Source organism: Acomys russatus, chromosome 1 (assembly GCF_903995435.1).
Source record: "Acomys russatus chromosome 1, mAcoRus1.1, whole genome shotgun sequence".
NCBI classification, from domain to species: domain Eukaryota; kingdom Metazoa; phylum Chordata; class Mammalia; order Rodentia; family Muridae; genus Acomys; species Acomys russatus.
In genome coordinates, this window is record NC_067137.1 from 20,099,019 (window position 1) to 20,113,190 (window position 14,172).

Genomic DNA, 14,172 nt, shown 5'->3' on the forward strand with positions numbered 1-14,172 from the left:
CTTGTGTCTTCACTTAGGGACCTGGATGGGACAGATTGTTTCCCCCCACTTTATAGATGAAAGACTAAAGGATAGTGGCCTGAAACAGATCCCACCGCATGCAGTCAGCGACCAAAGCAAGGCCCGGGCTGTTCCGATTTGTCACACAGTTGCCCACAGCAGCAAGCCTGAAATTGAAGCTGTCTTCAGGTAGTATGTAGCATTCAGTGTTCTAGGCAAGAGAAAACTACCTGGAACTATAGCTATCAAAGTTCCGGAGAGGGCCGCCTCCAGAGTGCCTACTGTGGGAGGAAACAGCAACAACAGCCAGTTCCTGAGGGCTCTGTCTTTCTTCTGTCCACGTATCATCCTTTCCTGAAGGCCTCGGCCGAGCTAGAGGCCAGGTGCTGGGAGGGAGGAGAAGCCCCTCCCTGTTCACCCTTGACTTACTCTGAGATTCTGGGTGCTGCTTTTCTCTGTGCCTCAGCCATCCCTCTAGGAAGCAAAGCTCCATTTATTATTCTCGTTATTTTGGACTCTGGCTCACTGCAGAGCACAGGGTACACTGGAGACCCCAGTATCAGTGATATCAGCCTGGTGTTGCCTGACGCTCATCCTAAACTACTGACTTGCACAGCTAGTGTGGGCAGTAGGAGTTGGGCATTTGTAGCATACTCATTTCACAGATGAGAAAATAGTGTCTGGGCCCGTATGTAATGTGGCTTGAGATTCTTCAGGAAGGGTATTTTCAGTATCAGCCGAGCAGTGTGTGTCCTGGGCTGGGCTGGTTTCCTCCTGCTCTTCCTGGTTAGCCACTCAACTCCTGCCTTCATAATAACAGTGTTGAAAGGAGAGAAGAGCCCGGTGGGCAAGCTGCTCAAAGGAGAACTGAGAAGGTTTTGCCACTTGCTCATTGGAGAGAGCCCCCCTCAGCAGGTTGACTAAGCCCTCACACATGGGGCTAGTTGTCAACACCCATTAGAGACTACCTTCTCTGCATTTGGGAGAGTTTCTCTGTGTTTGAACCCTTAGCATTGTTCAGAAGGATCTTTTGTTTCCAATACATAAATCAGTCAGTAGGATTCAAACAGGGAAATACTTCTGTGAGCTAATCATTCAGTTGAGGGGTTTCCCTTAGCACTGAAGGTCCTTCCAAAAACCTTCCTACCCTCCGTATTCTTGTCTTAGCAACTGAGACTCCCCAGGCATCTGTGCTGACACAGATGGGCTGTCCTGGTCCTGTCATTGCTATTGACAGTGTCCTACCTGTGTCTGTGTCTGTGTGGCAATATTGTATGTGTACATGGTGTGCACACACACAGGTGCACATGGAGCCCCATGCCAATATCTCATGCCTCTCCCTTTTTGCTTTCTACCTTACTTTTCTTTTGGAGACAAGAGCTCTTCCTGAACCTGAAGTTCTTCACTTTGCCCAGGCTGACTGGGGAATGGGCTGAGCTTCAGGAATCTCCCTGTCTGTCAGCATACTCCCACCACATGCACACAACACAACATCGCTATTGGAGTTATGGGCAAGTGCTGCCTTGCCTAGCTCATGTGGATTCTGGGACTTTGGATTCAAGGCATCACCATGCTAACCCAGTGGGTACTTTCCTGACCGGCCCACCTCCCCAGCTGCAGCTACTGTCCCACCCTGACCTCCCTGTCTCTGGCCACCTTATTTCCTTTCTGCTCCTTGAGACTTCTCCAGCGGCTCCCTATCTGCATGCTCGGCCAGGATCGCTCCAAGCATCCGTCGCCTACTTTGTCTTCCATCTTCTCTTCTGAGTTTGGTTTTCAGTCTCCCTTAACCAATGACAAATGCAGCTGGGAACTGGTCCCCTCTCTATCACCACCCTGACTTCTGTAGATAGGCTCTTGGTGCTGGAAACCATCCTTCGAAGCCTGGCATGGTGGGGTAGTGGCATGGTTGGATTTAGAAAAGTAGACTCATTGCCTACCCCTAAGCTGATTGGCTGGAATTGATTGGCACCTATCTGAGGAAGAGTCTCAAACAGGCTGTGTGAAAGGAATTAGTTTGTACATAGTAAATCTGACATGGTTCCTGTATATTCATGCTGCACTGGTTTGGAAAGAACTAACACATACTAGGTGACCATGTATAGAAGTGCTATGGCAGAGGTTCGCGACCTGTGGGTCGCAACCCCTCTGGGGGCATCTAATGACTCTTTCCCAGGGATCACCCAAGACCATCAGAAAACACAGATATTTTCATTATGATTCATAACAGTAGCAAAACTAAAGTTATGAGGTAGCAAGGAAAATAATTTTATGGTTGGGGGTCACCACAGCATGAGGAACTGAGAACCACTGTGCTTTGAAAACTGATGATAAGAAAGTTCTTTGTATCTGGGTGAAGTGGTGCACACATGTAATCCCATCACTCGGGAGGCAGAGACAGGCAGATCTCTCAAGGCTAGCCTCATCTACAAAGTGTGTCTTAGACACCTGGGACTACAAAAGAAACCCTGTCTTGAAAAAAACAAAAAGGAGGAAGAGGAGGAGGAGGAAAGGAAGGAAGGAAGGAAGGAAGGAAGGAAGGAAGGAAGGAAGGAAGGAGGGAAGGAAGGAAAGCTTTGCATGCCTCTCAGATGCTGAACAGTTCCTCTACCCCCATCCTAAAAAGGCCTTTGTGCCTGGGCCTGTGCTCAGGAGCCTAGGGCTAGTGCAATCATCCTTTCTAGTCTGTGGCTGGAGCCAAGAGGAAACTAGAGTACGGAAACAGGGCTTGAAAGCCAAGGCTGAAGAGCCACAAGGAAGGTAAGGAGTGTAGGACTCAGACCCTAGCTAGGGAGAGAAGTAGGGATCAGAGGCAAAGTTCCCCACTTCAGCCAAGGTCATGCCAAAGGGAAGTAGACTTGGAACCAGGAGTGTGGTATTACGGAAACCCCACGGCCTAGGAGTGAAAGGGGAAAAGAAGAGGCCTGGATCCCTTGTTTTCCACCACAAAAGTGTCCCGCAGTTACTGCAGACATTTTGGGAAATATGGAACATTAGAATGAAAACTAATCAACCAAATTTCCATCGTGCAAAGACATCCGTAGCCTCATTTCTTCCCACTTAGGAGCATTTTTCTCTTCAAAGAGCAGTTTTAGTATAGTTGCAATCATCCTGTATTTACCCAACTTTGTACTCTGCTGGGTGTTTTTACTCTTCCCCATAAGCACTTTCATGTGATCTCTAAGGTGATTTAACCCTAGTCAGAATACCAGATGCCTTGTGGGTGTGCATGCACATACATGTGAAAGGCATGTATCAAAACTGACCATTTTAACCATCTTACACTGCAGTTTGCAGATTATACAGCCCTCACTACACTCTAATTATAAACCATTCTCACCACTGGAGAGGAAAGCTTCGCACTGCTCACCGCTGCTGCTCCTTCCTTCCTCCCCCCGCCCTCCACCCCCACGGCCATGTGCCCTTGCTTTGTCCCTGGGGACTTGTCTGTTTTGTACCTTTCATAAAATCAGGATCACAGGAGATGGCCTTTCGAGCCTGACTTGTCGTACCCAACATGTCTCTGAGCTACACACACACTGCAGCATGTCAATATTCTTTTCATGACCAAATGATTGCTCCATGGTATGTCTTCATTGGTACCTGTGGGTGCCAATAATTTCGCTGCTTTAACTGTTTATGTACAGGTTTTTGTTGATGTACCTATTTTCAGCTCTTATGAAATGTAGACTAAGGACTGAAGTTGCTGGAATTAGATGTTTCTTGTGTAGGGATCCCCAAGATGATTATCCTTGAAGAACATGTTTTCTTTTTTGCTTTGTTTTTGTTCTTTGACAGTTTAATACATTTACATACTGAGTTTGGGGCATCTCCCTTTGCCGTCTTTCATCCCTTTCTCTCTCCCCTCTCTTTCCATCCCACCCACCAGGATCTCATTGTGTAGCCCTGGCTACTCTGGATCTCCCTGCATAGATCAGGCTGGCCTTGAGATCGGCCTCCTGAGTACCGGAATTAAAGATGTGCACCGACACGCCTGGCATTTCTTTGTCCTTTTTGCTCACTGTATTTAATTAAGGTTGTTTGTATGAGGATGGATGGGGGATTATCTACTGGATATATGCAACTTATCAGTGGTGATACTACTGGAGAAAATGAATTTCAGCCCCTCCCTTCATACTCACTAGCTGCCTATAGACTAACAGTGGGAGGTGGGACCTCAGGAGCCTCTCCTCCATGCTTGATGGAAGTAGTGATGTGCCCAACCTTGTGTGGGTCTTAGCAGAGTGGGAGGCTGCTTGCTTATCTTTCCCTATGTTTCTTTCACACACACACACACACACACACACACACACACACACACTTTCTTATCATCAGTTTTCATAGCACCAATCTTGAGGCTCAGTGATGGGTAGAGTTTTAGCCTACTGCCCCAGTCTGCCCAGCAACCTATGACATCATTATCTGCCTGCCACTAGGTGTGCCCCTCCTCAAGACTATAAAAAGGGCAAACCCCCCTCCCTGCCCCTCTCTGGCGTACTCTTCTTCATATAGTAAACTTCTCCATATCATATCTGTTGCCTGGCATTTCATAGTTCATATTTAAGAGAGAGTCCATTTCCACTCACAGGATCAAAGCACACACAATACTGAGAGGCAGCAGAGGCTCCTGTTATGTGGCCCCCAAAGGGTATATCCTGAGTTCAGCCTTAATGAATCTGGATCTCTTTCTATCCCTATGGCTCTGAGACCACCTTGAAAAACTCCCTGATGGATGAGCTCATTTTTCTATCTGCAGCCAGCCTCACCTACAGGCCAGCACAGTCTTCCTTGCTTTCTCAAATGGGAGTTTGACTTCCTGTAGCCAGTCTTTTGGGAGTCATTTGGCCCCATGATGGAGCTTAGCTTCTTGGTCCCCATCACCTTCTGCGCTTAACCTTTCACAGTGAAGAGAGTAGTGAGACAGGCCCTAGGATCATCCTAGAGATTCCCCTGTGGGCTGCTGAGATTACCCTGGAAGCCCTGCCCGAGGGATGGGCAATGTGTATGCTGCACACACAGTTCTGGGTTTCTTTGTACATGCCTTGCCTCTACATAGAATGTGATTGTGATCTTGTGAGTGGAAATGGAAATTTTTAAGCTGTGATTGGAGCTTGGAATTTTTAAAAATAGAACAAAATGAAAAAGGGCCTGGGTCTGGGCTATCCTGGGCCATCTTCAGCTGAAGTTTCCCCTGTGGCACCTCCCTAATTTCCTTTCTCTCCCCTCTAATTACTTGATACTGGAAACATTCATCAAGTTGGTTTCTGGTGTGTGTGTGTGTGTGTGTGTGTGTGTGTGTGTGTGTGTGTGTGTTAGAAATGGGCAATAGGAAATAGTCCAGGATCAACCCAGGATTTCACCAGCTACTTGCTTGTGCTCAAGCCAGGGCCTAACTTTCAGGATCCACCCTTTGGGGGCACCAAACAGGAGCCTCTGCTGACTCTGGGTGTTGCATTGAGACACTCCCTATCACCGAGCCTCCAGCTTGAGAAGCTATTCTGCTAAGCCATAAGTTACCCACCTGGCCCCTGCCATCACTTACACGATACCTTTCGAGGGAGTGCTAGCCTCCCTCTTTTAGCCAGTGCCACTGAAGGAACACCTGCTGCCTGCCAGGCTCTGGCCTAGGCCTGAGGGGCACACCAGAGAGCAGATACCAATCCTCTCATGTAGTGAGCTCGTGTTCTGGTTTTGGTGACACACCACCACCACCACCACCACCACCACCACCACCACAGTCTCTTCTTCACAGCCCAGATACCACAGTTGATGTGAGACTGAAATCCCAACACACAAACTTTCAGGGAGTATGAGAGATCTCTGGGAGCCTGTCACAGCTGTGCGGCGGTGCCTGTGTGGAGGCTGGGGGTAGGCTCCACACTTGGCTTTCAATTTTGACTTGTGTAAAGTTCCAGCATGAGCAACTAGCTGTCCCCTTCTAGAAGGGTTCTATGAACAATGTTTACTTGTCATAGAAGAAACATATGGCAACCCAGAGTGGGGAAAGGGAGTGCTGCCAACTAGAGATTCTCGCCTGGTACCCAGGACTTTTTAACTGGGAGCCTCAGCTATGTATATGAGCCTGACCTTCATGGTCACCACATGGTTGCAGAGGCCAAGTGGTACTACATGGACAAATCCTTCACCATACACCACACTGTTAGCACAGACTGTCTAGTATGTATGGCCCAAGACCCCCCAGGTAAACGATGACTGTCTTCTAGGCAAGATGTTCCAAGGGCTTAGAGGTTATCCACAGCAGCCGGGCACAGCCTAGACATGCCTTTGAGCATGTTTAAATCCTTTACTGGACAAGGATCACAGAAGGGATCGGTGCAGCTGTAGAGATCCCCGAGCACTGCAAAAGCAGACAGAATGATGGCTTTGTAAGACTTAGAGACGATGCCTCTGAAATATTAATTTTATTTTTTTCTAAAGTAACATGAGTGTCTTCAGGGCTCTGTGCGCATGCTCAGATACACATCAGTGGCTGGAGGGTAGCCCCCAAAGACACCCTGGCACCCAGGCAGGTGCGGTGCGACAGCTGGAGCATTCCCGACGTCCCTGCGGTAGAAGCGATGCCTTGGTAATGAGCGTTCCTTTCCACCTGGGCAGATTCGTTTTGGGAGGGACCTTGTTACTGTCAGAGCGAGTTGGACGTGGGAGGCTCAGGGCCAAATCAAGGCTGTGAACTTAGAATCAAGTGCTCAGTGATTCTGGAGCTTAAAATAAGAAGACAACCTCATTTGGGGGAAGAGATGGAACCTAGAAATTAACTGGCTTCAAGGAGTTCCTCCCTGAGCCCAAGGGTGGTGGACTGCAGAGGCTGGCTTCCTCCAGAGGGGCGAGCCTCTCCAGGCCACACAACTCTCAGTGTGAGACCCAAGAGTCTTTGTATTCAGCTTGTGTATACCATTGTTGGGGCTGATATCCCTGTTGCACATTCACCTGCTAGGGACAAGCTTGATGGGTTTGGTAGCGCCCAGGAACTGAGGACTTGGGTTCGGTTAATTTGAAAATATCCCTTAGAGGATTCTTCAGATATCAGTTTATTTTTCTCTGTAGTTGTGCATCTATATGTAGGCATGCGCACAGCACATCAGATCCTCCGGAGCTGGAGTTATAGGTGGTTGAGCCTCCTCCTAGTGTGGGTACTGGGAACTGAACCCAAGTCCTTTTGGAAGAGCAGGAAGCACTATTAACCACTGAGCCACCTCTCTAGCTCTCTCACCAGATACTTTGCTAGGGTATCCTGGGAAAATAATAAGTGATGAAATTGAAAAGCAAGGTGCATGCATTTTTTTAAAAGTTAACACACTACTTCTACATATTCACAGGGGATGGAGAATACGGGCAACATCCCCATATATGTATACAACAAGTAATGATCAGATCAGGATAATTAGCCTTTCTGTCATCTTAAACATTGATCATTTCTTTGTGTTGGGAACATTCAAAATCTTCTAACGTTTTGAAGTATATAATAAATTATTAAAAGTTTTGTCCCCTCTACTGTGCTGGAGAACTGCAGGATGTATGCCTCTTCACTGAATTTTGGTGCCTGTTATCAATCCTCTCTGTGTCCTCCCTCACCCACTTCCTTCCTGGCCTCTGGCAATGTCTGTTCTGCGCAAACACCTCATGTTCTCACTCATATGTGGAAGCAGGCTTGGATGGCCTAAGAGTGTGTACCTTATGGTAGAGGTGATTAAAGAATTGGACAACTGCATAGCATGGCCAGATTTGCACAGCATAGCAAGCCTAGGCAGCCATATACAGGAGAAAAGGGACCGGGGGAGGGGGATGGGTGCTTAGAGATCCATCGCAGCTCTCTATGCAAGAGTCAGTGTGGATTCAGAAGAGTCCTTTTAGAGCAGTGGTGGTTCTCAACCCATGGGTGTTGCAGATCAAATATTTATATTACGATTCATAACAGTAACAAAATTATAGTTTTGAAGTGGTGATGAAAATAACTTTATGGTCGGGGCTCACCACAACATGGGGAACTATATTAAAGGGTTCACAGTGTTAGCAAGATTGAGAACCACTACTTTAGAGTCAGAACCAGAACCTGCTCTGGTTGAATGGACAGGGTAAATCTTAATTCGGCGCTAGGGGAAGAGGATATGACATGGTCTGCTAATAGGAATCAGAACTTGAAGGAAGGAGTATGTGTTGGTAGAATATGGTGAAGCCACTGTTAAAGAGCTGAGTGGATGTGTGTATCGAAGTAGACAGTGCTTATTGGGCCGATAGGTAGGTGGGAATTCAGCACTGGAAATATAGAAAGGTATCTGCCTGCAGGAAACTGGTATTCATTAGCTTGTCTAGGAACCATGGGTCTCGGGAAAAAGAATTTGGGAACCCAGGTTCCTTTTGGGGGATGCCTGGCTTTGGCTTCTTATGGCTACAGACTAGAGTCACTAGTTGATTACGCCCCCGCGCCCCTCAAGTTCCCTGACTCCCACTCAGCAGGTCCTCACTGCACACTGAATGCAGGCTTTTGTTTTACAGGACTACACCAGAGTGGTGTGCCCTGTGATTGACATCATCCACCTGGACACCTTCAACTACATCGAGTCCGCCTCGGAGCTCAGAGGGGGTGAGCGTGCTAATACTCCTTCCTCTTTCTCCTCTTTTTCTTTCTTAGTCTCTCTCCTCCGAGTCTTCTCCTCCCTCCTTTTCCTCCTCTTCCTCCTTCGCTTCATCTTAGAGTGGACAAAATGAAGGAAAACCTCCTGGTGAATTGTCTGCCATGTCTGGGTCCTTTATCTTGTAATAAAATTTAGCTCCACTTGGTCCTCTCTCTTGGGACAGTGAAATGCTGAAAATATGAACCAGAAATCCCGTCCCCCCAGCACTCTAGCTTTAATCTGGGTTCCCTCTAGACGTGAGAATGTAGAAACAAGGAGTCCTGGTCTATGTTGGTCTGCCATCTTGGCATCGGCATCACCCTCTGCCAGAGACTTTCCCTTCCCTGCTCTCTGCTGAGAGCCCAGTTCGCCCAATACTGACTTGTAGGTGATTTGGATGGTTTATACCAAGACTCCAGGCTTTTCTCCTTCCTAAGACTCAGACCTATGATTGTTTTGTCTCAGAATTGACCATTCTGTCACCTTTATGCCATAATCCTGGGCTTTTACCCTTTGCCCTTTATTCCTTGACTACCTAGCAGGGAGCTTCAGAGAGGCTCCATAGGCTAGAGTGGGAGAAGGGAATTTCGAAAAAACTTTCCTGGGCATGCTGTTGGTCAGACCAGGGGGAACTTGGCTTCTCAGGGAGCAGTTTCCCCGGGAACTGGGAAAGGAGAGGGAGGAGATGGCCCTGGGTTCTTGGAGAAACCAGATCAAATGGGTCAATGCTATGTTTTAGGGTTTGACTGGAGCCTCCACTTCCAGTGGGAGCAGCTGTCCCCGGAACAGAAGGCTTTGCGCCTCGACCCTACTGAGCCCATCCGGTGAGTAGAAAAGGCTGCTGCATCAGGGGGTGGGCAGACTCAGCCCCACTTGATCCTGCTGCCCCAGGGTTCAGAAAGAACCATACTGAATGTTTGAAAGAGTGGAAAAAGCAAGAACAAAACCCTGGGCCAGAGAATCTATACTTTTGCCCTTATTCTAGAAGGTATCTATCTTCCTAGCGATGTCTGGGTAAAGGAATAGGACCTTTAGAGACCTGTGCTGGCCAGTGGAACTGACACTCCACATTCACACAAGCCATGATGGCTTCTATGCCTCCTGAAAGCTAACATCTGGGCCTCCAGTAAGGGAAGAGATGCTGCCTAGGCCCCCCGGGCCTAAGGTCTTAGTTGTCAGGATTCATCTCAGAGAAGGAGAGTACATAACTGTAAACTAGAATGAAGGCATGACCACTGCTGTGTTTTAATACAGCTCACTTATTCTATGTGAACACGGTGGCTTGAACTGAGATAACTGGCCATGTTGTGATGGCTCTGGCACACATTCTCTATTTTATAGTTTCCATTGTCACCTGGACTAGCAAGCTATCTTTCTGGAGTTCACAGTTATTGGAGGCAGGAAGAGGAGGCAGGAAGATCGGGCATAGAATAGAGCATCGTTCCTATCCTGTGCAGGAGCCTGTTGGTTCAGCGTTGAGATAGGGTGTTACACTTGATGTTATACTTTAGACTGCGTAGCAAGCTCGTCCAAGGTCTCTTGGAAACCTCCAGACTCAAACAGTTCTATCTCAGAGAGCATCAGGGCAATCTTGAGTGCTTGACAAGGCCAGTAGACTGGAATTTCTCCATCCAGGAACCTATAAATACCCAAGTGTATTCAAGGACGCCTGTATCTCTGGTACCTCTGTCATTGTAGATGTTTGATCATTTCATTAAATTGCCTTATGTTGAACTGAAGACCAGAGGGGTACCAAACAACTCAGTGATGGTATACTAGACAGGTGGGTAGAGACTCAGAGCTCAACTCTGAAGTGAGACTGTGTCTCATGCACCCACTGACCCCTCTTCCCTTCTGCAACCTTCAGAATCTGGACTGAATCTGAGAGGGAGCATAGAACCAGGTGACACTCAGGATATTGTCCTCTCTCTCTGAAGGAAAAGGACCTGCCTCCCACCAGGCTAAGCACTGTACTCTTCCACGACAGTACATGGGACAGGTTTTTGGTGTGGAGAGAGTATAGGCTGTGAGGGTACTTCAGAGGAGAGAGTTAAGGCATGAGCAATGGTGGCACAGCAGCTACCTGGCTTCTCCCATCCGGCCCAAGAGCAAGTCTTGAGACAGGTTTTCTTCTTAAGTATGTTGTTTCTCAGGGAGGACGAGTATCCAGGATTAGACCAGCATCTCATGAGCAGCAGGTTGTCATAGCAAAGGCCTTCTAATCTGCTCTCCAGGTTTGCCATGGAGACAAAACTCTCTTTGCTCCCTGGGCACAGTGAAGCAGGAGCCAAGACCCCGAGTGTTCACAACCCCAGCCATGAATTTTACTGACACACATCCTGATGCTCTGGTCTGCTTGCCTCTTGCATGCTCTCTTTTCTTTCTGAGCAGCTTCTCTAGTATGTCTCTGAGCAAACAGGAGCCACAGTAGGTTAAAGGAGGTCCTCTCCCACACAAAGAAAGAGAGGGTGGGTGTATTAGTGCGGCTACAGCAACAAGTACCTGAGGTGCTTAAGTGGCAGAAGCGTGTGCCATGGTTTGGAGGCAGATGAGGTGTCCACAGAGTTGCTTTCCTCTGACAGCTGTCCAGGCCTCTAGCTTCTCTCCAGTCCCTCACACCCTCTGCTTTGTATATATCCACATCTGCACGCCAATTTCCCTCTTTTTTTAAGAACCTCGGTCACATTGGATCCAGGCCCACCCTAATTACCCTGCTTTAACTTGATTCCCTCTCTATAGACCCTGTCTCCAAATAAGATCACATGCTGGGACACTGGGAGTTAGGATTTCACTAACACTTTTATTTGTGGTGGGGGCAGGAATTCAAGATACAGCCAAAAGGTAAAGCTTCAAATCAAAGAATTGCACCCAGGCCAGGACATAGCCGCACCACTCACAGCCCTTACTCTGCCTGGCCAGTGGCCTGCCAGCTCTGCTGGAGGCGCCTCACTGGGCAGAACCAGAGGAGAAGGGGGCAAGTGGAAGCCCCTTTGACGACTGTTAATAAGTAAACTTTTCTGTCTGCCAGGCCAGAAAGTTTATAAGCAGAGGGCAAAACTCTATAGCAGATCCTTGTCTTAGATAGCCTAAAAAAAAAAAAAAAAAAAAAAATATATATATATATATATATATATATTGGCTCTCCTGAAGAGGCGCAGATGGTGGGAGAAATTTGCCTTGAGTTCTGGACTCGCAGAAGCAAAGAGTTTGAGATGTGTCCTCATATAAATGATCCCCTATCTAATTTTTGCTCCTAACACACAGGACTCCAATCATAGCTGGAGGGCTCTTCGTGATTGACAAAGCCTGGTTCGATTACCTGGGTAAATACGACATCGACATGGATATCTGGGGTGGGGAAAACTTCGGTAAGTCTCTGTTTCATATGTCATGACCTGTATTGTCCGGTAGCCTGAGCACTTTGCTCTTAGCCATTGCGTCAACTGAACGGTTCCCAGGATGTGGCAAGGGAGTCTGGGAAATCTAAGTCATTCCTTTTGGGAAAAGATTGGCCAGGGTCCCAGAATGGTGACTGTAGGAAGGTGGTCCTTGCTGTGGTTCGTATGTGGCCTGTCTTCTGGTGTTAGGGTGTCCACAACTCTGAGGGCTGGGAAGGTAACCCAGGCCTGAGGTGGGACTGTGTCCCAAGGGTATCCTGAGGCACGGGAGCCCAGGAACCTCACAGCTCTGGGAGGAGGCAAGAAACTGGCCCTTAGAGTCATTGCAAGAGATTTTCTCCCTGGGAAGTGTGGATAAGCAAAGATCAGGGAAGCATGCCTGAGCAGGCTCTTGGTGGAGAAAGTAAGATGTGAAATCTGAGAGAACCAAGAAGGATGCCAAGGCCATGGGGCCAGGCACAAGCTTAAACTAGAGGCACTGGGCCCGGTAATCTGGAGTTGAAGAAAACTGAGGAGGGAAAGAATATGGCACAGGAGTGAGAGAGCAAGCCCTCCTCATCGTAGTACTGGCTTAATCAGCACAAAAGCCATGGGGCAATTTCCTCTCAACTTTGAGTGAGAGAAGCAAGGAGGGAGAGTGGCTGGCTACTGCACATAGGTGGCCTGCCCTGGCCCACAGTGGTGGCTGAAATTTGCAGCTACAGGAAAGACATCTCAGACAGGAAGTCCATTTCACCCATCTGATAACACTAAGTTACCTTCTTTCCCTCCATGGTAAAGTGTAGCTTTGATGTAACAACCTTCCTTCTTGGGGGTACCCAAGCTTGAGGTAAGTGAGGGTGGTATCCCGTGGGCATGTGAGTTTCTACCCAGGAAGTGAGACCTGAGAGGAACTAAATAGCAAGCTGTACCAGAGCTAGCATGTGGCCTTCTTTCTCCCTGAATACCTCCACCCCCAGGGTGCCATGTGCCAACTGTGCAAGAGGCCACAGTGACTGCTGGTTGAGCAAACCAGTCAGAGCAGTGTAAAGGAGGGGGCATCCTTATGTGCTGGGGGCTTCTCCTCTGTGGGTGCCGGGTGGGTGTGGTAGTATGGATGGGCTTCAGGAGCACTACACAGGCCAGAAAAGTGATCCATGAACTCATCCTGGCATTGAACTGCCTGGTATCACCCCTGCCATTGCTGTCTCCATTCCCTGCCCTCAGGGTATTTTATGGCTCTCTTCCTCAGCCACGAGGAGGAGTTGCTTTCCAGAAATTTATAGCTTTGGCCTGGCCCATAGCATCTGTTCTCTCAACCTGGGCCGTACTGGGGAGAAATCTATCAGGAAATTGGCCTCTTGCCAAGTGGAGGTCAGACTGGAAGTACAGGAAACAAAACTATAATCTCCAGTCCCCAGCCAAAAGTGACTACTCACTCGGGGAGTCAGTCCTTAATGGTCCTGTGGAATGTAACCGAAATTGTGGATGTGCTGGTGTGCGGTACAAGGCTAAGTCTGCCTGTACCAGCCTGGGCGAAGCTGGGTATCCCATCACTCCTTACTTAGTGGGAAGTCTCAGCCCTCCTCCCCAGCAGCAAATAGGTGCTCCCTTCAGCCCTTTTGATTCCAGTGGTCCAGTCTCTGGCCCAAAGCTGCTCACAAAGATTCAGAAACTGCTCAGCTGCCCAGAACATTCTGGCTTGAAATTTTCTGTGTAGCCCTTCTAGGTTACAGCTCGGCTCCTTTCAGTTTGCCTGCTGGAGTTCTTCTGGTCCCCTTGAACCGCACAAGGCGAGGATGATCTCTCTTGGGTGCGGCAGTCACATTTGGATGCAGGCAGCATTGTCACTTGCAGGATGGCTCATTCTGGTTCAACTTACCGGCACCCTTCCTTTAGAGAGTGATGTTAACACACAGCTGCTCAAATCAAGACGCAATCTCACCGAGCCGGGCTGCTGAGTCCTTTGGCATTACCAAGGGCTGATTTGAATAGAGAAGTTGGGAAACAGTCCCTGGGAGATATGGGAGCGCCATTTTATAATCCATCGCAAAAAATTTTTGAGACCACAGAGAAGCACTGTAGACAGTCACCGCAGCAACCACTTTGTTTCTCTGTGCCTCAACATTCTATGATGTTCTAGCCAACTAATAACACTTTGA

The 14,172-nt window shown here is 48.3% G+C and overlaps 1 protein-coding gene across 4 annotated transcripts in view; it reads left to right on the forward strand.

Moving 5' to 3' along the window:
• The window catches only part of Galnt14 (polypeptide N-acetylgalactosaminyltransferase 14), a 311,256-nt gene that overhangs the window by 269,643 nt on the left and 27,441 nt on the right, over positions 1 to 14,172 (forward strand). For all 4 annotated transcript variants that reach the window (XM_051169112.1, XM_051168958.1, XM_051169180.1 and 1 more), the window contains exons 7-9: positions 8,515 to 8,602; positions 9,373 to 9,457; positions 11,898 to 12,001. In XM_051169112.1, coding sequence (XP_051025069.1) covers positions 8,515 to 8,602; positions 9,373 to 9,457; positions 11,898 to 12,001 — 277 coding nt within the window. The remainder of the gene's footprint in view (positions 1 to 8,514; positions 8,603 to 9,372; positions 9,458 to 11,897; positions 12,002 to 14,172) is intronic.